The 22,254-nt window shown below is 37.6% G+C and overlaps 1 protein-coding gene across 2 annotated transcripts; it reads left to right on the top strand.

Annotated features, from left to right (window-relative positions):
* Positions 1-7,059: 7,059 nt before the first annotated feature.
* LOC105826178 (putative P2Y purinoceptor 10) lies at positions 7,060-21,978 on the top strand. Of its 2 annotated transcripts, XM_012664106.1 has the most exons (4): positions 7,060-7,223; positions 9,197-9,245; positions 12,655-12,799; positions 20,531-21,978. In XM_012664106.1, the coding sequence occupies exons 3-4, from the start codon at positions 12,741-12,743 to the stop codon at positions 21,564-21,566; spliced, it is 1,095 nt and encodes a 364-aa protein (XP_012519560.1). In that variant the 5' UTR covers positions 7,060-7,223; positions 9,197-9,245; positions 12,655-12,740; the 3' UTR covers positions 21,567-21,978. The 2 variants fall into 2 exon arrangements, with proteins under 2 accessions (XP_012519560.1, XP_012519561.1); XM_012664107.1 differs by lacking the exons at positions 9,197-9,245; positions 12,655-12,799.
* The last annotated feature ends 276 nt before the right edge of the window (positions 21,979-22,254 follow it).

The raw sequence follows: 22,254 nt of genomic DNA, 5'->3' as shown, positions 1-22,254 counted from the left end.
GGTGTTCCAAGGGAGCTGGAAGCCTAGTGCCCCATCTACAAGAGGCTTTCTGTTTACTGGCAGCAGCAGTCTCTGTGCTGGTGTCGGCAGGTTTCTCCAGCAGCTTGGGAGCCCACTAGCTGTCCAAGATGCAAGATAGGGGAATTTTAACTCTCCATCTACCCTTTTTGCTGGTCTCCAAGCATCTCAGAATGTAGTCCCCACTAATGCCTTTCTCCTGCCAGTTCTTCTCCCTTAGCAGTATTTTTATGTACCAAAACAGTAAAGCTGAGAGTTAAATCAAGAACTCAATACAATGCACAATAGCTACAAAGAAAATATCTAATAAAATATTTAGGAATGTACTTAACTAAGAAGTCGAAAGATCTCTACAAGGAGAACTACTAAACACTGAGGAAAAATTTGCAGATGACACAAATGGAAAAACATATTATGTTCATGGATCAGTAGAGCCGACATTGTTAAAATGTCCATACTTTCCGAAGTGGTTTACAGATTCAATGCAATCATCATGAAAATACCAACAACATATTTCAAAGATCTGGGAAAATAATTCTATGTTTCATTTGGAACCAAAAAGAAACCCTATTAGCCAAAGAAATTTTAAGGAAAAATATCAAATCTGGAGGCATTACATTACCAGAATTCAAACTATACTACAAGGTTATAATAACCAAAACAGGATGGTACTGGTACAAAATAGAGACATATACCAATGGAATAGAAAAGAGAAACTAGATGTAAAACTATCTGCCTACAGCCAACTGATCTTTGACAAAGCAGGCAACAGCATACACTGGGGAAAAGAATCCCTATTCAGTAAATGGCACTGGGAAAATTGGATAGCCACATGCAGAAGAATGAACCAGGACCCTTATCTCTTACCACTCACAAAAATTTATTCAAGATGGATAAAAGACTTAAATGTAAGGCATGAAGCCATATAACTTCTAGAAGAAAATGTAGGAAAAACTCTTCCAGATATCAGCCTAGCAAAGAACTAATGACTATGACCCCGAAGGCAATTACAGTAACAACAAAAATAAATAAATGGGACTTGATTAAATTAGAAAGCTTCTGTATAGCAAAGGAAATAGTCAACAAAGCAAATAGACAACCTAGAGAATGGGAGAAATTATTTGAAAACTATACATCCAATAAAAAGCTAATATCCAGACTCTACAAAGAACTCAAATCAACAAGAAAAAAAAATAAGCACCATTAAAAAGTAGGCAAAAGACATGAATAAAAGTTTTTCAAAAGAAGACAGACAAATGGCCAAAAAACATATGAAAAAATGCTCAATTGTCACTAATCATCAGGGAAACAAAAGTTAAAACCACATTGAGATATCACCTTACCCTGGTCATAATTGCTATTTTTAAAAAGTACAAAAACAATAGATGCCGGTGTGGATGCAGAGAGGAAGGAATGCTTATACGCTGTTGGTGGGACTGTAAACTAGCACAACCTCTATGGAAAACAGTATCTAGGTTCCTCAAAGAAGTAAAAGTAGACCTATTATTTGATCCAGCATTCCCACTACTGGATATCTACCCAAAGAAAAAGAAGTCATTTTATCAAAAAGACACCTGTACCTCAATGTTTATTGCAACACAATTCACAATTGCAAAGATGTTAAATCAACCTAAGTGCCCATCAATTCATGAGGGAATTAACATAATGTGGTATATGTATACTATGGAATACTACTCAGCCATAACAAGAAATGAATTAATATTTTTTGCAGCAATTTGTATGGAACCAGAGGCCACTATCTTAAGTGAAGTATCTCAAGAACGTAAAAACAATCACAACATATATTCTCTAATAAGTTGGAAGTAATTGAATGGCACACATGTGCATGAAGGGAAATAAAAGTCATTGGAAATAAAGAAGGGGGTGGGGGAGGAGGAGAGGGTCAAAAACCTACCTAACTGGTACAATGAACACTATGCTGGTGTTGGGCACACTAATAGCCATGACTCAAGCTTTATAAAAGCTATCCATGCAGCAGAATATTTGTATTCCCTTAATATTTTGAAATAAAATAAAGAAGACTGGGAGGAAAATGTAAAACAATGTTATTATTCTCACTAGTTTTGTAAATTTGTTATATTTTATAAAATGTGTTATTTTTAACGTAATAAATGTATCATTTTAATGAATTACTGAAAGAGTATTTTTTTAAAACGTCAGTTTTGATGTCTAATATGGCAAATATCAATAGATAACTCACATAAATGAAAGTTCTTTTGGATCCTAAATAATTTTAAATAATGTAAAGTGGTGTGAGACCAAAATTCTTACTGATTTGAGGAGTGCTGATTTGAGGAATCTTCTGTTGCTTGTCAGTATTTGTAATTCCAGACATGTGGAATCCATTCTCTGTTGTTTACACTGCCCTCTTCCTAAAAATCCTTCCTATGTTAGTATGCAGGATCTACTTAGACCACATTCTTTTGTAACAGAAAGAACCCAGAGGGTCTGGAAAAGCATCATATCCTTAGGGAGAGAGCTGAAGAAAAAGGCTAATAAGGGAAGGTGTGGTGCAAATATAGTCTCCCCCTATTTTACCATTTTCCCAATGATCAATCCTGGTGACATGTTTGAAGTCAGTAAGTCTAATTTACAAATTCTTGAAATACAAAATTGAGGCAAGGTATATCTTTCTTGGCCTTATCCCTTGGCCTCTTGCTCATTATTTATCGCTTTGGCTAAATGGAGCCAGGAAGATCACCCAGAATTTGGTGAAATCTCATCATTTTGGTTAATTCACAACATGTAGACCCTAATGGCTAGTTATTTAGCTGAATAAAACCTCTTCTAATAAATAAAAAAAAACTCTTCTTATGGAAATACTCTGAAATACATTTCTTTAGAAATTGATATCATGTGAGAGCAATCATTTTCCTTTTTAGGACAGCAGGTTCCTCACAAGGGGCCTCAATAAGTGGCTATGTGTTGCTAGATGTCTCTAAAATAAGCCTCTGGGGTTCAGAAAAATGAACCTCTTCCAGGTACAAAGTATGTTTTTCTCACTGGAGGAAGATACTTCAGTATATGGCTGAACAAAGTTTTAATGGAAAATATGCAAAAATTGAACCCCTTCAAAGACTGATTTATTCCTACTTGTGAAGATTCATTTCCTCTTTCATTTTACTGATTACAGTTTTAAGGGCTCTTTTGAGAAAAATAATTCTTTTGAAATTGCCCTCTATCTTCATTCTTACTGTCATTGTCCTAATCCATGCTCCTATTATCTCAAACTTAAATTACTGGTATATCTTCTAAAAGGGATCTTTACCTCCCATTTTGCCTCCTTCTGCCATCCATTCTGTGCACTGTTGTCACAGTGATCTTTCAGGATGTAGTAGAAACAATATGGCTTCCAGAACCAGACATATGTGGATTTGAACCTTGCCTCTCTCATTTATTTGTTGCATAATCTTAGGAAAGTTAATTATCCTCTCTGTGCTTCAATTCACTAATGGGTTACATGGGTTATAATTAATGTTAGTACCTACTCCATAGGATTGTTTGGAGGATGAAATGAGGTGATGTGTGTAAATTTCCTAGAATGGTGACAGTACTTATGAAGTACTGTCATAAATAAGAGTTAACATTTCCCTTTTCCAGCTATGTTTAAATCCCTTTAATAACCTCCTGCATTCTATGGTTTCTATACTCTAAGACCTTCTTTATATGGTTCCACCCTCCAAGCTTCTTTCCCACTGTTTACTAACGTGCCTTATGTATCAGATAAAATTTTGTCTTCACTATCACATGAACAGTCATATTTATTCTCTATTCATGTCCTTGGCAATATTCCTTTCCTGGCCTAGAATCCTTTGCCTTCTTCATTGTCTTGAAATTTTTCAGACTTCAGACATTCAAATGTTCCTTCACAGTTTTTGCTGTTTGCCTGTCCTCTATACTTTTGTGGGTTTTTTTGTGCATGTATGTTTTTAAATAATCACAGTTTTTGAAACTTAGCTACCTATTTTAGCCTTCTCTTAAGCAATATTTTCCATAAATTCATAGATTTAATAGGTAATTTTATTATATTTAAAGCTTTGAAACAAATATATAACTTGAAACTTTTTGTAAAAGCTATTCCTTGTACCACCTAAAATGCAAAAGCCTTTGTATTCCTCCAGTGGGACATGTTCCATTCATTGGGAAACACAGCTTAATCCACAACTTGCCTATTGAATAAAGACCAGCAAACCCTCTGAAACAGGTTTAGCCCCTAGTGAATTCGTCTTCTTAACTTCCACATAATTTAATAGCAAATAATATACTATGCCATATTTTATAACTCTTTTATGAGTGCTTAACTTATCACTTAAACTTTAGACTCTTGGAAGATAGGAAACATATTTTCTTCTTCTGAATCCCATCTCTTCTACTCAACATTAAAGACATTGATAATTTTTGTAGTTCATTAAGTATTTGTTAAATGATTACTTCCAAAAATTCACAGAAATACTCTGTGGATATATAATCAGACATGGAGAACACTTGAAGACAGTTTATATAAAACAATGTATTTGAAAAAGAATTGAGATCACAGTTCACTCCATCCTTTATTTTTTTTTACTTTTGGACTCTACTAATGTTCCAGAAAGTATCAAAGATGGTTTAAAATGATGCATTATATAGCAAAATAATATAAATTAAAAGTGGGAAAGAACATAAAAATTGAACCATGATAGAGGCTAATCTAAAAAAGCATACCATAAAAAGATCTCCACACTTGCTACTAGTAGACTCTAAATTGGTTCCAGGTTTTTCAGCAGACTATGTAAAAAGAGACAGATGACTAGTTACAAAATCATTACCCATAAGAAACAAATATGATAAGTTGTTTGGGAAAAAACATAGTTTTTCCAGATACTAAGATCAGATAGAACTCTTGGGTCCTTCCAGAAAACACAATATATGGTAATAAAAAATGTCCTCAACAATAGCTATCATGCCTCATCTACTGCTACTGTTAGAGAGAACTAAAGCCTTTGAAGCACCAAATCATAAACTTTCCCCAGCCTAGGGAAGATGTTAATATAATCCATCAGTTAAAGTAAACATCGAGGAGATAAATAGAAAGAAGGAAAGAATTTAAATTGTGGGCAAAGTGGGAAAGCTGCACTACTTTTTACTCTTATGACTAGGGTATTTATTGCTTAGTTTGAGGTGATAATGATTCCTAGACCATCAGTCATACCTAATAACTAGAAGGCTCTCTTCTAAAAGTAATTGGAGGTGATTGTTAAATTATCGGCTTGTTTGGCTTGTCCACAGACTTGCTTTTTCTAATTAAAGCTCAAAATTAACCTGAGTTGAAATTTTTCTTTGTCTGAATTGAGACACTGACTTCTGATTTTCTTCTTCTTCCCTTTTTAGGGTCAATGACAGGAGAGGATACCTGCACACAAGAGAGAAATGAGGTAAACTGGCAGGCTTTCTTCTAGAAATGTTAAGATGTTGTCTGTAAGATAAAGGTGGGACAATAACTAATTGCCAGGAAAGAGTTCCTCTTCTTCCTCTATCCCAGAGTTTGGCTTCAAAGCTCAATAGGTCTGGAACTTCCTTTTTTTCTACAGAACAATCAGGCCTTAGTAATACTGGCTCACACTGTCCAAACTCATAAGGGACAGATTTGTACCAGAAAGTCAATCTAGTAATTTATAGTGAGAAACAGAACTGCCAAATGGACTGAGATATGTGTTGGCTAGTCAATGTATTCTCTTTTCAGAAAGAATGCCAAGTCAGAAAACTAAATTAACAACAGATTGAAGCTGGATAAATATATGAAATAAGAATTAGGAAGGGGACTGCAAGGTCAAATTTGTTTCATTTGACATATATCGGCGAGGATGAGTACCCTCTCCATTTGGTAGTCTTCACAAGTCATGGCCTTTTCATCAATCAGCCCAAGATTTCAGTTTTCAATGCTAAAAGCTTCTCTTTTGCATCTCTTGATGCCCTTGTAATTTGTACTGGACATCTCTGAATATTGGGTGTGGCTTCACCTAGTTCTCAAATGGTTCTAGTTTTATAAGGAGAGCTTGTTGCAGATCCAGGTTGCCCTCCCACAAGAATGTTGTCATCCATTCCCTTCTTTAATCAGTCTTATCCGTGAACTGAAATTCTACTCTTTGACCTAACTCATAGTAATTCATTTTTCTCTTTGCTACAGTTATTACCCAGATGGCTCTTTGCAGCTTCAGGCCCTGGGTTCTGAATGTAGTTCCCTTAGATGCCCACAGAGATTTGTGCTGCTTTGTAAGCCTTGCTTCTCAGAAGTACTCTCAGACTTGGCTGACACTGTAATCCTCAAGTGTATGTTCTTCCTTTGCATACTTGTGAAGGCCCCATAAATATTGCATAGAAAGACCAGAATCTTAGTACACTGCCAGGAGACACTGTAATCAGTACTGTTAACTTATTTAATCATGCATTCTTTGAACAGTTATTTATGCATTCATTCCGTCACTTATTCATTCAATAACCATTTATGAAAGTGCCTTGTGCTGGACAAATTGGGAATACAGAGATGAGTCAGACATGGTATTTTCCCTCAAGAAATTTGCAGTATGGTAAGGCGATAATAAATGTACAAAATAATTAAACTACAGATTAAAATATGTACTGAAGGTGAAGGGGTTAAGAGAAGGGAGAAGCTGTTTCCCCAGATAGAGGGACCAGCTTAAGCAAAGGTTGTCCTGCTATTGCTAATTTTGACTCATATTCCTGAAGTTTCCTTAGTCTTTGCACTTGAGGCTTGAAGGAGCTGCAGCTTTCTTATTCCTAGGTAAACACTCTTCAGATTTTGCCAGCAAATCCCATATTGCCATGAAACCTACTGGAATCTAGTGAGACAGATATGTATGTGGGTTGTGGTGGAAGGAGACAGGGTGGGGAACAGTGAGGAAGGCTGGTATATAGTCATTGTTTGTGCATAGCCTTTGACTCCCTGCTCTTTCAATTTCTCTGCACCAATGAAATAAAAATAAAACTTGACTGGCATCATTTGCTAAAGGGACTTACCTTTGGTTTGTGCAAATAAGGTTTCTGTGGTGAGACACCAGATGCACTCAACTTCCTCTTTCAACAACAAATGTACCAGTTATCAACAGGATCCGTGTCGCTAGAGTTAGACTTTTTACCCCTAGCTCCCTGCAAAGAAACAAGAGTGCTTGTCCCGGCTGAGCTCAACGGTAAGTTACCGCCTAGCACCTGGGAAATGGTGGTTCCATGTGGGAGGATGAGTGGGAGCATGAAGATCAGGACAGAGGCAGATGTGGGGACAATGTCTAAATTGAAATGGTCCCCAGTTTCTCATCTCAGATTTCTTACAAAAGGAGTCTGACTAGAGTCCAAAATTAGTGTTAATGCCATCAGTCTCCACCATTATGCCAGGAGCATGGAGTCTGTGATAAAGATTACTCTTTCATGAGGGCTTTTTGTAAAGTGGGATCAGGGAGGATGGCATAAAGTGGTAAAAAAAGAGTATGTTCAGTGAGACTCATTGGGACAACTTGAAATATTTAGCCAATAAAAGACAATTTGAATTTTTGTTCTGTATAGTTTGTCTAGTTGTATGATAAATAAAGGTTTTTAGATATAATAAGATCCTGCTTTGGTAAATTTAGCTTTCAAAGATACTGAGACAAATAGTAAGTTCTTCCAGGAGAGAAGGAAAGAAAGTCAGATCATAGATTTTGGAGCTGAAAGGTCCCTTAGGGATCCAAATCCCTCATAATACAGATGGGGAAACTGAGAGCCAGTGAAATGAAGACACTTAGGGTCATCCAGCTAGTTAGTGGTGGAGCTGGAACTCAGACCTGTGTCTTCTAACTCATGTTCCTTTCCCCTACAGCAGACTGCATGTCCCAGAGGATAACTGTAAATGTATTTGTGATTCTGCTGGTTTTTAGGTTAGGAAAGAAGAAAATATCCTAGATGATTTCAGAGTCTATTCAGAGGAGTTCATTAATCCTCTGAAAACTAATTTTTGACTCAAGTTCAGCTCTGCTGAATAGCAGGCCCCCAAAGTGAGGCACTTATCTTTTCAGTGATTATTGTTATTACTCTGAGTGTTAGCACCTCTCTAGTTCTGAGCTAAGATGACTAAGTCAAAAGGAGACTTCCAACTGGGGAGTCCCTGAAGGGAGACTGTGCCAAGTCAGTTGGTACCAGGATCAGTCTAGATAGAATGATAAAAACTTTTTGGAGAAAAGTAAGCTCAGTTCCAAGAATCCTGCAAAGGAAGATATTTTTAGTTTGCCTTTTCAAATGGATGTGGGGTGTCATTACCATTTCTATTAACTGGAGAGCTTGTCTCTTAGCAATTGAAACACAGTAAAATTAGTCACTGACGGAAGTAGGTGATATACAGGTATACTGAGGTGGAAAATGGTTTAAACTATACTGAGAATCAGGTCATACATTTGGGGAAATTGTTTTTGCAATGGTTCCTGTTGAACGCAGATCCTTTTTTGGTCAAATGTAGTTCCTTTTTGGGCCCAACTGGGAAAGTTGTTGAGTTCAAGTTGTACAGACTACACAAATCCTAGCAGTGGGAAAGCATAAGACACCAAATAAATGAGCATATTTCTAGGTGGTTTGTGATTGAGATAAGTAAGTTACGGTCTTACAAGGCAGATTAGGCTATCTATAGCCCTCTGTAATGGCTCTAGTAAAGAGAATAGAGTTATTTGTTGTGAAAGCAGCCCTTCCAACAATCAGGGCAATGGCTAGCAGGGGGTCTATGCTTTATTTTAAAACTTGTGGCCAAAAGGTTTACTTTATGCTCCAGATCAGTATATTTTTCAGGGAAGCTTTATTGGTTCACGTGCATCACAGGTAGAGTGATGAAGTAGATACAACGATATAGAAAGAGTCCAAAAGTCTGGGTTATAGTTCAAGTTCTGCCAATGACTCATTGTGTGTCCTTGGGCAAGTTGTTTTATTTCTATGGCTCTCAATAATAATGGTGGAGGGTTTGGAATAGATGGTCTCTAATTTCCTTCCTAACAATACAATGATTTGAGAAGAGTTACATGTCATGAAGTTGTGAATAATGGGGCCATAATAGGGAAATATAACTAGAGAGGACCTTCTGGAAATGCAGTTCAGATCTCCAAGAGAGCCCAGTACCTTTTCTCAATGGCCAATATACTCCTTTCAGATAATGTTATCATAAGAACTTCAACTTTTAGACCGCAGGCAAGTGTTTTGTAAGTAATTTCCCTTTTTTTAAATGATAAAAAGAAACAACAAAAAAAGAGAAAATATTCTGAAATTTGATTTCCACAATGACAATGATGGTCAATCATCATTTCTGAATCTTTTAAAACCAAGGTTCCTTTTGAGAAACATAAAAATTTTGCTACAAGGTTATTGTGGACTTGCCTTCTTAGGAACTAGACTCTGGACTTATAAAAAAACCTGCTCCACTACACTGAGAATTTCCAAGCACAAAGTGCCCAGCAGCCAAGAAGACTTTGTAGATCTGTACTTTAGCAGTTTGTATTATAGGAACAATAATTTTGTTTTCCAAATATATTTATTACAATAATTTTTTTTTGTTTTTAAGTAATGCTTTCTTTCCACCCTTCCTCTTTAAGAATTACTGTTCTAGATCTTCTAGTCATCTCTAACAACTACGTTTTTAGGGGATTTTCTAAACCCAGAAAAATAGAAGATCCTACCAAAGGCCCTGAGAGATAACTCTGTGTATAAGTAAAGAGGAAATGAACTCACATTTATTCAATACTTACTCTGTACCAGACATGAAAATAGGGACTTTCACGTACATTTCCATTTAATCTTCACAAAAATCTGTGTGGCAGGAACTATGATCCCAATTTTAAAAATGAGGAAACTGAAAAACAGCAATATAAAATGAATTGTTTCAGGCTAGAGGGCCAATAACGGAGTCATGATATGATCCCAGGTCTGTCCAAAAAGCATGACTCTTTCCACGTATAAAATGCTGCTCTAATTGAAAAAAATGAATGATATCTTATTAGATCTTCTTCCTAAATGATTAAAGTCCAACTAAGATTTATGCATGGAACTTCAAATTCAAATGTTAAGATGTTAGTTTGTGAATAGCCTACTTGCTTTAATTCATTTTAAATATAAAAATAATTTTCACTTCCTCTATTTAACAAAAAAAAAAATGTCTAGACTTGTAGAATATAGCCACATCTCTGTGTTTCTGATGTCAAACGGGGTTATTTGGAATTGATTTGAATTTATTCAGGAAAAAGTAGAGTTTCCATTTCTAATTGCTACTCTGGCTCTGGTTGTAAGTGCCTGAATGAAGAACACCCTGGTTGTGAAGATCAGATTGGCTTGGGCAATTCATGTGGGACTTTAGGATTTAAAAGAAGAAGAAAAAGGCAGGCTGAGGCAAAGCAAGTTAAGTTCCCAGATGGCATGTAAAAGTTGTCCCCTAGAGTGGGGGAGGGGCCCCTTTCAGCAACCTTCCTTCTCTGGTAAATTTCTCCTTCTCTTCTCAGGATGACAGGCCCACAGGTTGGCCCTATCATCAAAGAAAATAGGAGAAGTAAATTTGATAAACATATTCACTTAGTGGTGCTAGTGACTAAATGATGAGAAGTGAAAAGACAGGGAAAAGTGAGATGAAGAAGATTTGTAGAATTGGTACCAGGGAAAGAACAGTCACATTAATCCCAGAGCCTAAGTTGTACTCTCCTGACTTGCTAAATTTACATCTTCAGGTAAATGAGATCAGTTTTATATATATATATATATATTTCAGGAAATTGTGGGGTTTTTTGAGCCTCTGTTTCCCCATCTGTAAAATGGGAATTATATCACCTGACCTGATTATTCACAATATATATTTTTAATAATGATTAGTGGTATATATATAATGGTTTGTAAAGTATAATCAGTGTGTGGGTCAAGATGATGGTGGCTGCATTAGTGGTAGCATTGGCAGTGCTGGTGGTATTAGTTAGGGGCAGTGATTGAGAGGGGCAGTGCCCTTAAAGACATGCCAAATTAAAGCTGGAGAGTTAAAAATCATCTAGTTAAAATTGTATTATTTTAATAATGAGGAAAATGAAACTTACAGAAAGGAAAGTCCTCATCAGAGCAACACAGAGTTAGTATTTTAATAGTTACTAGAATCCACATTTCTTAGCTTTAAATCTAGTATTATTTCAATATGTTCTACTGTTTTTGAGTCTTCCCTATCCTACAACAAGTCTTGTCCCATTCAGCTCACTCCTATTATAAAGAAACTGTTCCTGTACTTCCATCTACAGATCTATTATGACATAGGTTCATAGACAAAGTTCCATAAAGATCCTTAGTTTTGATATAATCCCACCCTGACAACTGGTGGGTTGTAATTTGCCATATATGCATAGTGCATAGGCATAGAAGTGTTAGATCTAGAATTAAAAATAGCTTCTTCATCTTTGAGAAACAGTCTTATTCACAGAAATGTCACTTTAAAAAATCTTTCTGCCCATGCAACAAGTTAGTTGTTCAGGTAAGAATTTCAGCTTTCTCTTCTTGTGAAGAGCTTTATTACAACTGAAATAATAATAACTCTTTGACTTTAAGAAAGTCATTTAATCCTGATGTGATACCATTTTCCGATTTTTAAAGGAGTATTATAATAATAAACTCAGAGTTCTTACAAGAATTAGAGATAACATATGATTAGGACTTAGCCAGTGACTGACAGGGTGCATGTGGAGACTTCTTGGATTTATATTTCACTGGGACTCAGGAGTCTGATATAAATTCTGATGTCATAATAATATAAGCTCACTTTAGCTGTACGTTTGTGAAACCACAAAATTTAGTTAGTTGGTTGGGAAGAGCAGCTTTCTTTGTGTAGATGGTATTGGTACCTACGAAGATCTTGGACTCACCTCCAATGAATCGTATTTAAAAATCTGACATACCTTTGTGTTCTGAGATAACATATAGTTATTTCCACAAAATAAAGTGTTAAATGATCAAATTAGCACTTAAGCTTATGGGGTTCCTATTGGGTTTCAAATAGAAAGCTGAAATTACAGACTTTGATACTATCAGGTACGCAGATTTCTTAGACTTCAATCCTATTATCCTTACTTTGATTACATTTTCCTCAATAGCAGAAAGAGAAAGATTATGACTGCTGCTTGGAAGAGTAGCTTATGGGCGACAGTTTAGAAGTAAAATTATCTATGGCTCTGATAATTTTTGCTTATTCTCCATACTCTTACCTTTATAAACCAATGCATATGAAATGATCCCCCACTGCAAGCCTAACCCTTTGCTAAGCAAAGTGAATGATACGTAAGTCTAAGATAAAGAATCTTCTCTCAGAGAGATGACATTCTCATAGTACAGTCCATAAATTCAGTAGGAGTTAGAAAAGAGGGTAGTGTGACTAGGGTTGCCCAGTAAAAAGAAAAGAGAGGTGAGATGGGACCTTGAGAGAGGAATAAAACAGTGACCTCTGAGATGGGCTCCAGGGAGAAAGGCATTTGATGAAGTCTCAGTCACAACTTTATTCCAATTTCATTATCAGGAACATCCTTAGAGCCACACTTTGAAAGTAAATCTTGTTAGCTCAGAGACGGTGGCTATTTTTTTTCCCCTGCTTATTAGATTATAACTCTGTTCTGGTCTTTCCCTCTAGAGTTTGTGGACCCTGTCAACAGACTCATCTCTCAAGACAAAAGGCATTCCTCACTATGGTCCTGACCTTTGGGGTAGGTAGTGTGTACCCTGGACAGAGCACAACAAACTGGAGGCACCAAGAGGATTTACTTCTGTAAGGTTGATATTGGAGGCAGTGAGAATTCTGCTGTTATCTCTATTTGGTTGGTTCACAACCACAGAACTAGGGACTAAAGTGAGGTTGTGAGGGTATGTATGCCACCTTGAAGTGCATCAAAGAATGGATATAAAATGAGGAAAATAAAACAATTTGGTGTGAACAACTATTGTGAAAAGCTTATTTAGGAAGAAAAGGAAGGTGACAAAGAGCTATTAACAGAATAAGGTGCATAGACAAGAGAAGAATTATTTTGGGAGTGGAGGCGCTGGATAACAAAGGTATAGCTGAGAGTGGACGACAGCATGATGATCTAAGAGTGGCAGAAACGGATCTTGAAATAGATCGAGTGAAAGGGAACAATTAATGAAAGAGGATCCTGAGAAAGATAAGAGGAGTGTAGGAATTCATCTTGAGCAACGGGAGGGACAATTGTGTTGGGAAGTAAGAGGAGTACAGCTGTAAATAAGATGGTGTATACTGGGAAGGGAGAATGGATGAAGTTGATTGAGTCTTACCCAATATCCTCAATTTTCTCTTGAGGCAAAGGGGAATAACATCTGCTGAGGAAGATGGGAAATGGGAGATGGGAGGGCAGGAGAGAGGAGGAAGCTTTAGTAGTGTTGTGAAGGTGCTGAACAGCCCCCATAGGAATAGGAGAAGATACTAACTAATCAGGTGCATGCAAAAAGAGGATGGAGTAAAAAAAAATCTTAGGCTGCAGATCATTAATTTCTAGTTCTACCATTCCAAATAGACTCTGGTGTTTTTAATAGGATCATTCAGCTATTTGGATAGTAAGAGAAAAAAGGGTTGTGGACTTGATCTGGGGTTAGGGCCTTACCAGGCTGATGCAGCAGAAGAATGGGGAACACGGAAGTTGTGGGTGCTTGTGTGAGAGTGGCTAATTTGACCAACTACTTAATCTAGGCTGGTTAGGGGAGGAAGTAAGATGAGGAAGGTTGCTAGATGAGACTAGGAGAAATGGAGACATTTACACATTTAAGATCTCTGGGAATGTATGGTGAAAGTTAGTATGGTGTAATTTGCAGTGAAGCTCAGTGATTATGTTAGAGAAAGAAAACTATTTGAAGAGTCAGGAATTGATGAAGCTTGACAGAGAGTATAAATTTGGAAAGTACTAGAATAAAAACAAGGTAAATTGGTTTAGATTGTCAGGAGAAGTGAATGCTTTTAGCTGCTACATATGACGCTGTTCTGGAAGAGTACAAAACTGTGATACCTTTTTATAACATTTCACATATTTTATAAAGGAAATTATTTTTCACTCCTTAGACAGTCCTCAAAGCTTGTCAGTTCCGTATATGACTTTTACTTTAAATTCTAATCTTCTTGCCATACCAATTTCAGAGCTTATTTTTTATCACCTTTACTGCTGTAGCAGTATGGTGACCAACTATTCCTTTTGTCTTGGACTGTCACAGTTTTACACCTGAAAATCCTATGTTCCAGGAAACCCTTAGTCCCAGGCAAACCTGGACTATTGGTCACCCTACTTACTTTCAACTGATATGGATTCCCTACATCCCATTTTTCCAATCCATCTTTAGTATCGTTGCCAGAGTAATCTTTCTAAAACCCAAGTATGGTAATATCACATCTCTTCTCAGAATCCTTCAATAATTCCCCATGAAATACATTCAAAGTCTTATATGATCTGGCCCCATCTACCTTTATAATCTCTTTTCCCTTTCACTATTTTCCCTCACTCTCACTTCCCATTCCACCCTCCCCACCATCTCACCCAATTCTCCAGCTGGGATAACACTCCTATTATTCCTTTTTCTAAAGGCATTTATTTTTGTACTTTGGGACCTTTAAATGTTATTGATTCATCCCTGGGATCCCTTTTCCATCCTTTGTTCTCCTACACCCCACCCACCCCCAAAACTCCTTGTTGAAAATTGATTTAACCTTCAAGTTACACACTTCCAATCTTCTTCTATGCAGGCTTTATTTCTGCTTCCACAGGAATGTCTTCATTATCTTTCTTGCATGGCACATTTTTGAAATCTATTATGGTTAGTTATTTTTGTGTCTATCTTTCCTAAGTGACTGTAAACTTATTGAGGGCAACAACCATGTATTTTTCTTCTCTGGAATTTCTCACCCCACTTCACCATCCTCAGCAATTAGCATATAAATACACACATAGCAGAATGTCTGCTTGCTGCATGAAATCATCAATTGTTAAGTCCCAGGTGAATGATATTGACAACCAGTGCAGGCTGGCATGCTTATGGAAGACTTTCTTGAAGAGACGGGACTTGACTCCAGTTCTGAAGGGCTTCTAGGATTTAAGGAGAACAATTGATAATTCAGGTGAAGTAAACTTTATTTTTTACCTAGCCATCATCTCTATTTTTCTCTCCAACCCTGTCCCTACAGGGACCAATAGGAGAATGCAGTTGGCTCAGGAAAAGTACCATCTTCTCTGGCTCAAGGTGGTCTATCTCCTAGAATTTGATAGAGGCAGCCTGACATGGTGAGAAGAGCATTAAGCAAGAGGTCTACAAATCTGGTTTCTGATCTTAGTTTCACCATAACCTAACCCTGTGACTTTGAAAAAGGTATTGAATCTTTTTCTTGAATACATCTATTTATCAGCTAAACTAGGACTGGTATCTATCCTACTTATCTCACAGGGATGATGTTGTGCTAACTTTAGGGTTTCTCATCACCTGTGCCATTCATTTCAATTCTTGCCATGCATTGATTATGGCGTTGGAGATACATTTAATGTTTTCTCCAAAAGATAAGAAGATTCTCAGGAACAGAAACCACGGTGAATGATTCTATATTCTCCACAGAACCTAGCACAGGTTTCATAGGATGGAGCTTATTGAATATGTGCTGATTGAGTGATGTATTCCAAGGCAGACAGAGTCCTTAGAAAGCCATGGAGAAAAGTAAATAGGCATAATTATTTATCCTTTGTGTTTACTTTCCAAGTGTGGAGAGCTTTAGTGACGACAGATGCAGCCTCCTCATTCCCATTCCAGGTCCCATGTGTAGGTGGGTAGGAAGTCATTTGCTGATGAGATGAGGCAGGTATACCCTTCACAGAATGATAGTGAACAAAAATAAAAGGCTGAGATGCCTTTGAAAGCAGATCACAAGGACTACATTCTTCCTGAGGTCCATATAATAGTGTTGATCGTACTCTGAGAACTTGAACTGTGCTGGTTTCTACCTATAGGATATGTCTGACCACATGTGATTTCTAAATTGGTTCTTTCATTTTTCTCTCAGGCCTCTACAGGCATGGCTTTTCTGAGTTGAAAAGGGAAGGTGCAGGAAATATTGATGCTAATAGCCTACATTTTAAAACAACATTTTAGATAAACAGCAGAAATGTATTACTTAATTTATCAAGGTTTTTATTTTTGTTTAATGCTTATAAACAAGGGCTTTGAAATATTGTGTAGGCAATTCAATCCAATTACGCAAATATTCTTTGAACGCCTACTACATAGCAGGCTAGGCCCTTGCTACATGGTGATAAACAAAACAAATCTTTTTTATGGCCCCAATGAAGCTAACAGCATAGTGGGTGAAATAGCCAATAGGTAATTTAAAAAAACACCTAAATTAAAAATGTAGATTCTACAAAAAGAAAGAATAGAGAGTGTGAGTGTATGTAATGATTTGTAAGATTACCTACATAAGGCTGGTGGTAAAGTTCTTCTTACCTACAAACTAAGATTAAAGGAAACAGACGTGAATATTTGGAGGAAGAAAATTTCAGGCAGAAGGAACAACATATGCAGAATCCTTTATCAGGAAAATAAAGCTTGGCTTGTTTGAGGAATTGAAAGCATCTCAGTGTAGCTGAAATATAGAGAATGAGGAAGAGAATTAGCGTGGAGTGATATTTAAGGACAAAGGAGCCATAATAGATATAGCCATTTGGCCATGGTGAGAAGGTTGGATTTAATACTAAAAGCAATGAAGAACTAGAAAAGGATTTTAAGCAAGGGAATAGCATGATGTTTCAGAGAAGGATCACTTGGGCCCCAAGTGTGTAAGGAGTTAGAAGGGCTAGAAGGAGTTAAGAGATAATGTAGATACTGATATCAAGGAGCACAGAATCTAATTAAAGAGAAAAACATGTTAATGGAATGTCACTAAGTATGGTACGTGTCATGACACAGATAAGGGAGTATGGAGACAAGCATGGGTTCTAATTCTAATACATTACCTCTATCTACCCCATGCAAATTTCGTGACTTCAGCATGACTTCTTTAATCTCTCCAGGCCCCAATTTTCTCATTTGTAATGTGGAAATAATTATAGGGTTTCTGTGAGGTTGAACAAGATAATGAATAGAGTGTTTAGCCTGTAAGTAAATGGTGACCCTCAATAAATGATAGCTGTATTTATTGTCAGTGTTAGACATGGTATGGGGAATGAACTGCAAGGGGCAAGACTGGAGTGCTAGCATTCCAGCAAGGGAGTTGCAATAGTCAAGGGTGCAAAGACAATGGCCTGGATTTGGATGGTGACAGTGGAGGTAGAGATGGATTGGAGAGCTTTTTAGAAGGGAGAATCACCTGGTAATTGATTGGATATAGGGGGAATATAGTGACAGGGGCCAGAATGACACCCCACATTCCAGCTTGAGCATCTGGCCGGAATTGACTGAAGAGGGAAGCATAGACTTAGGAGTGAATCACCAATGTCACATCTTTTTATGAGACAGGAAAGAAAGATATGTTTAGATTAAAGGAGAGAGAGATTGATAACCCAAGGGGAGCAAAACACTCAGAAACAGTCAACAGTAGAGCCAGAGTCAGAGAGAGAGAAAGAGATAGAGAGAAAACATACTCTGACTTTAGGACTTCCACTCAGCACTTTCTTGCTAGTGACTTCTTAGTTTCTCCTTTCTTAAATTTTAGAAATGACAAAAGTTATCCACAGCAAGCTAAGTGTTCTCACTCTAAGAGAATCTATATTTCTGCTCAACCCCAAATACATTCCCCCTGCCTCTCCCCACCATGGGGATTTTACATTTAATGGTCACTGAAAAGATTTGGGGAAAAACCCCTTCCTATCTTCCCTTTAGTCTGGAGGAGAGAAGAGATTTTAGAAAACAGGCCATGCAAATCTCTAAGCTCACAATGAACTGTGAATTACAGAGTCATAAAAACCCACAATAAAAAAAGAACGTGTGAACTTAACTTCTAGCTTGCTGTTCTGGCCTAATCAGGCTCTATTATTTAATACAGAGGTGTGAACAAAACATGCCTCTTTGGTAAGTGAAACTTTCTACACCAGTGACGCAAAAACAAATAGCCATGTCTGTTAAATGCAAAAGTGGAAGTGCGATTTGGGTGGGTGTGAGCTGTTCTCAGTTATTGGAATTGTGATGCCCTGAGGCAGCCTGCTTTGCTCTCTCACAGCCTTTGCATGAAAAATTCATGATAGCAGAAGGAGCGCCAATACTGAAGTCAGTCAGTTGTAGGGAGGGATGAAGTCAAAGACAGTGGGTTGCATGCATGGGGACAGGTGTTTAGTTTAGTTCCATCCTGACTGCCTAACTAGAGGAATCCTAATGTTGTAAGATCATAAGGTCCTACTATAGGATTAGAAAGTCTCTGCTGTAATGTACTCTTTATGTGTCAAGATGAATGGTAGTTAAGCCAGCCTCATTCTATTAAGAGATGTCTCCTAGTCAGGGAGAGGCAAGTGACATAGTGGAAAGAGCATAGGTTTTGGAGCAAGCCAGGAATGACAATAAGTCCTGCCTTTACCGTTTTCTAGCTTTGCTACTTCAGGCAATTTACTGAATCTCTCTGAACCTCAGTTTCCTCATCTGCATTCTGCGAGTGATAGTAGTTCCTACCTCTTAAGACAGTTGTGAGAATTAAATTAGATAAAACACATGAAAACTTCCATTGCAGGTTCTGGGGTACATCTTCGAGGGTTACAACATGATCATTATTTCTTGCCTTTCCATCTGTGAGCACTCCTCCAACCTTCATTCTAAGTCACACATACATATGCAAGATGACTGCATGGCTCTTTAAGACATATCACACATGATAAGCCGAATAGGGAGATGGAATAGAAGAGGATGAAAAGTGAAAGTAGCCTTTAGAGTAATGGAAACTCATAACACAGACACTCTTTTATCTGTAAATTCTGTTCTTTTATCACATCTCTATTTCCTAGAGCAGGTCTTAACATGATATAGGAAGCCATTCTACTTATAAGGAGAATCTAAAACCAGGTCACTCCTTTGTTTTTATAAACTTACTTAAAACCAAACAAAATAAAATCAATAACAACAAAAACCCTTACCCCATTTGAGGGACAATTGTATGGCTTTATTTCTTAAATTTCCAGCTCGAAATAAATATTTCTACAATATACACAGAAGTTATGTTTGTACAATTTGGGAGGAATGCAAAGATGGGGAGAAGGGTGTGTGTGAAGACTAGGTACCTTGTCCTCCCATTTCAGCCCCAGATCATCCATTTAATCACTGTGTGGCCATAACAAACTGTTCTCTCTAGGCCTTGCTTCTTCTATCTATATCATGTGGAGGCTGAACTAGGTGATTTCCAAATGTCTTTCCCAGTCTGCAATTCTACAAGATAGTTAAAGCAAAATAATGAGTCTGGTGCTCTCCCACCATTCTTATCTTCAGGCAATCTGCTTAACTCCATGACCAGGCCCTGAACAGCTGTAAAGATTACTCTACTTTTCCTGTGTCTTAATATAATATGTAATAAAAAGCATACTAAAGCATAAAATATGATTAAGGAAGTCCAAAAAGTTTTCTTCTTATAATAATTACTTTGATAGATAAAAAACATTAAATCTTCAGTTGTTTCCAAAAAATGGTTTTGGTGTTTCTGTTTTGCTGGAGTCTTAAGCAATGTTCATTGTGGTAGTTGGATAATCTGCCATGCCAATGTTGCCACACCAGTATAGGATTTCTTTTAGAGGTAGAATTGGTCTCTTTCCTTTCAAGATGACATGAAGAGAAATATCCTAGTTCATCTGAATTCATATACTATTGATGTTTTTCATGTAAATTTGGAATGAGACCCAAGACAAGGGAGAGAGACAAACTGTAGGAGAAGCTCAGAGTCACAAGTTATTATGACAGAATAATAAGGAAGCTACATTCCCAGGTCCTGAAAATCAGCCAGGACACTGGCAATGCAGGCTCAAGGAGGAAGGGCCATTTTCTAAGTGCTGGGGTGCCAAGGTAGGAAGTCAGCACCCAGTGGTCAAGGTGGTAGACAAAGAAGAGTCAAGAAGACCTAAAAGGTGAGGATGAATTTCAACCATTGAAATTGGGAGTGAGTGAGCAGTATTCACTCTAAGCAGAGCTTTGGGCAAGACAATTTTGGAGACAAAATAAATATACTCAAATACTATACTGTTTTTGCAGTGGTGAGAGCAAGATACTGAATATTTCAACACACCCTTGCCTGCAAGACACAACTTAGAGTACCTTGAAGGGCAGTTGAGGGACAATTCTATCATTCCCTGACTGATTTATTGGGTGACCTTGGATCAGTAATATGTCTTCTTTGAGCCTCTCCTTCTCCATCTAAACAGGTCCCTTCTAATTCTAATATTCTATGTCTCTGTGAATATAAAAGAGAGATACGCATGTTAGCTAAAGAACCAGTTAACCATTATAATTTTTTTTCCTTTGCTTTGGGCAGGGATCATAACTCTATGGCTTACCTCGATGAACATACTGAAACATTCAAGATGGGCAGCAACAGTACCAGCATCTCTCAGACTGACTGCAATGTCCCTAATATGACATTTCAGTACTCCCTCTATGCAACCACCTACATCCTGATTTTCATCCCTGGTCTTCTGGCCAACACCATGGCCTTGTGGGTTCTATGTCGCTTCATCAGCAAGAAAAATAAAGCCATCATTTTCATGATCAACCTCTCTGTGGCTGACCTTGCTCACGTGCTGTCCTTACCCCTCCGGATTTACTATTACATCAGCCACCACTGGCCTTTCCAGAGGGCCCTTTGCCTACTGTGCTTCTACCTGAAGTATCTCAACATGTATGCCAGCATTTGCTTCCTGACATGCATCAGTCTTCAGAGGTGCTTCTTTCTGCTCAAGCCCTTCAGGGCCAGAGACTGGAAACGTAGATATGATGTGGGCATTAGTGCTGCAATCTGGGTCATCGTGGGGACTGCCTGTTTGCCATTTCCCATCCTGAGAAGCACAGACTTAGCCAACAGCACCAAGTCCTGCTTTGCTGATCTTGGTTACAAGCAAATGAATGCAGTGGCTTTGGTTGGGATGATTACAGTTGCTGAGCTTGCAGGATTTGTGATCCCAGTGACCATCATCGCATGGTGTACCTGGAAAACCACTATATCCTTGAGACAGCCGCCAATGGCTTTCCAAGGGATCAATGAGAGGCAGAAAGCACTGAGGATGGTTTTCATGTGTGCTGCAGTCTTCTTCATCTGTTTCAGTCCCTATCATATTAACTTTGTTTTTTATACCATGGTAAAGGAAACCATCATTAGCAGTTGTCCCATTGTCCGAAGCACGCTGTATTTCCACCCTTTTTGTCTGTGCCTTGCAAGTCTCTGCTGCCTTTTGGATCCAATTCTCTATTACTTCATGGCCTCAGAGTTTCGTGACCAAATATCCCGCCATGGCAGCTCTGTGACCCGTTCCCGCCTCATGAGCAGGGAGAGTGGGTCATCAATGACTGGCTAAAATAACTCTTCAATTATGACTTGGTTTACCTACATTCATTGGCATTTTCCAAAGGCCAGAATTACCATCCAGACAATTTCTTTCATTGAACCTTGGAAACAACAGAAATATGTGTTTTCTTTTGTGATAGTCGTGGTCATAGGGGTGTGATAGTGAAGACAGAGTGTGAAAAATGTGGGACATGAATGGAAGATGGGATTTACCTGCTTCCTCTGTGAAATTCAAGGCATTTTCTTATTAAACAGACCTAGATCAAGTTTTTACAGATGTTTCCAACCAAATAGAAGTTGGATACTGTATCTTAAAAATTTCTTCAGTAAATAGTATATTGTTACTAAGATACAATAAATACATGAATTCTTTCTAACACGTAAAAATAAATTTCTTCCATATGAAGGCCTTTATTTCTGAATGAGAGTAAAAATCTCCAATCTTTCTAACAGAAAAATGCACAGGGAAGGGCGCATGAAGAATTGAGGAAATACGTGCATAAATTTGAGGACCACACACCTGTTACAGAAGAAAGGGCATGGGAATTCATTCATTTATGGAAAATTTATTGGATGTCTATTGTGTTCTGGGTTGCCACTTTGTTAAGTACTTTCACATATAACATCTCACCTGGTTTTTCTAATAAAACTGTGAAAGTTTCTAACACAAATAAATAAATGGAACCTCAGAGAAGTTA

The sequence above is a fragment of the Propithecus coquereli genome, unplaced genomic scaffold (genome assembly GCF_000956105.1).
Source record: "Propithecus coquereli isolate 6110/MARCELLA unplaced genomic scaffold, Pcoq_1.0 Scaffold86, whole genome shotgun sequence".
In the NCBI taxonomy this organism is placed as follows: Eukaryota; Metazoa; Chordata; class Mammalia; order Primates; family Indriidae; genus Propithecus; species Propithecus coquereli.
Note: the sequence above shows the minus strand (reverse complement) of the source record. Positions and strands in the feature narration are given on the sequence as shown.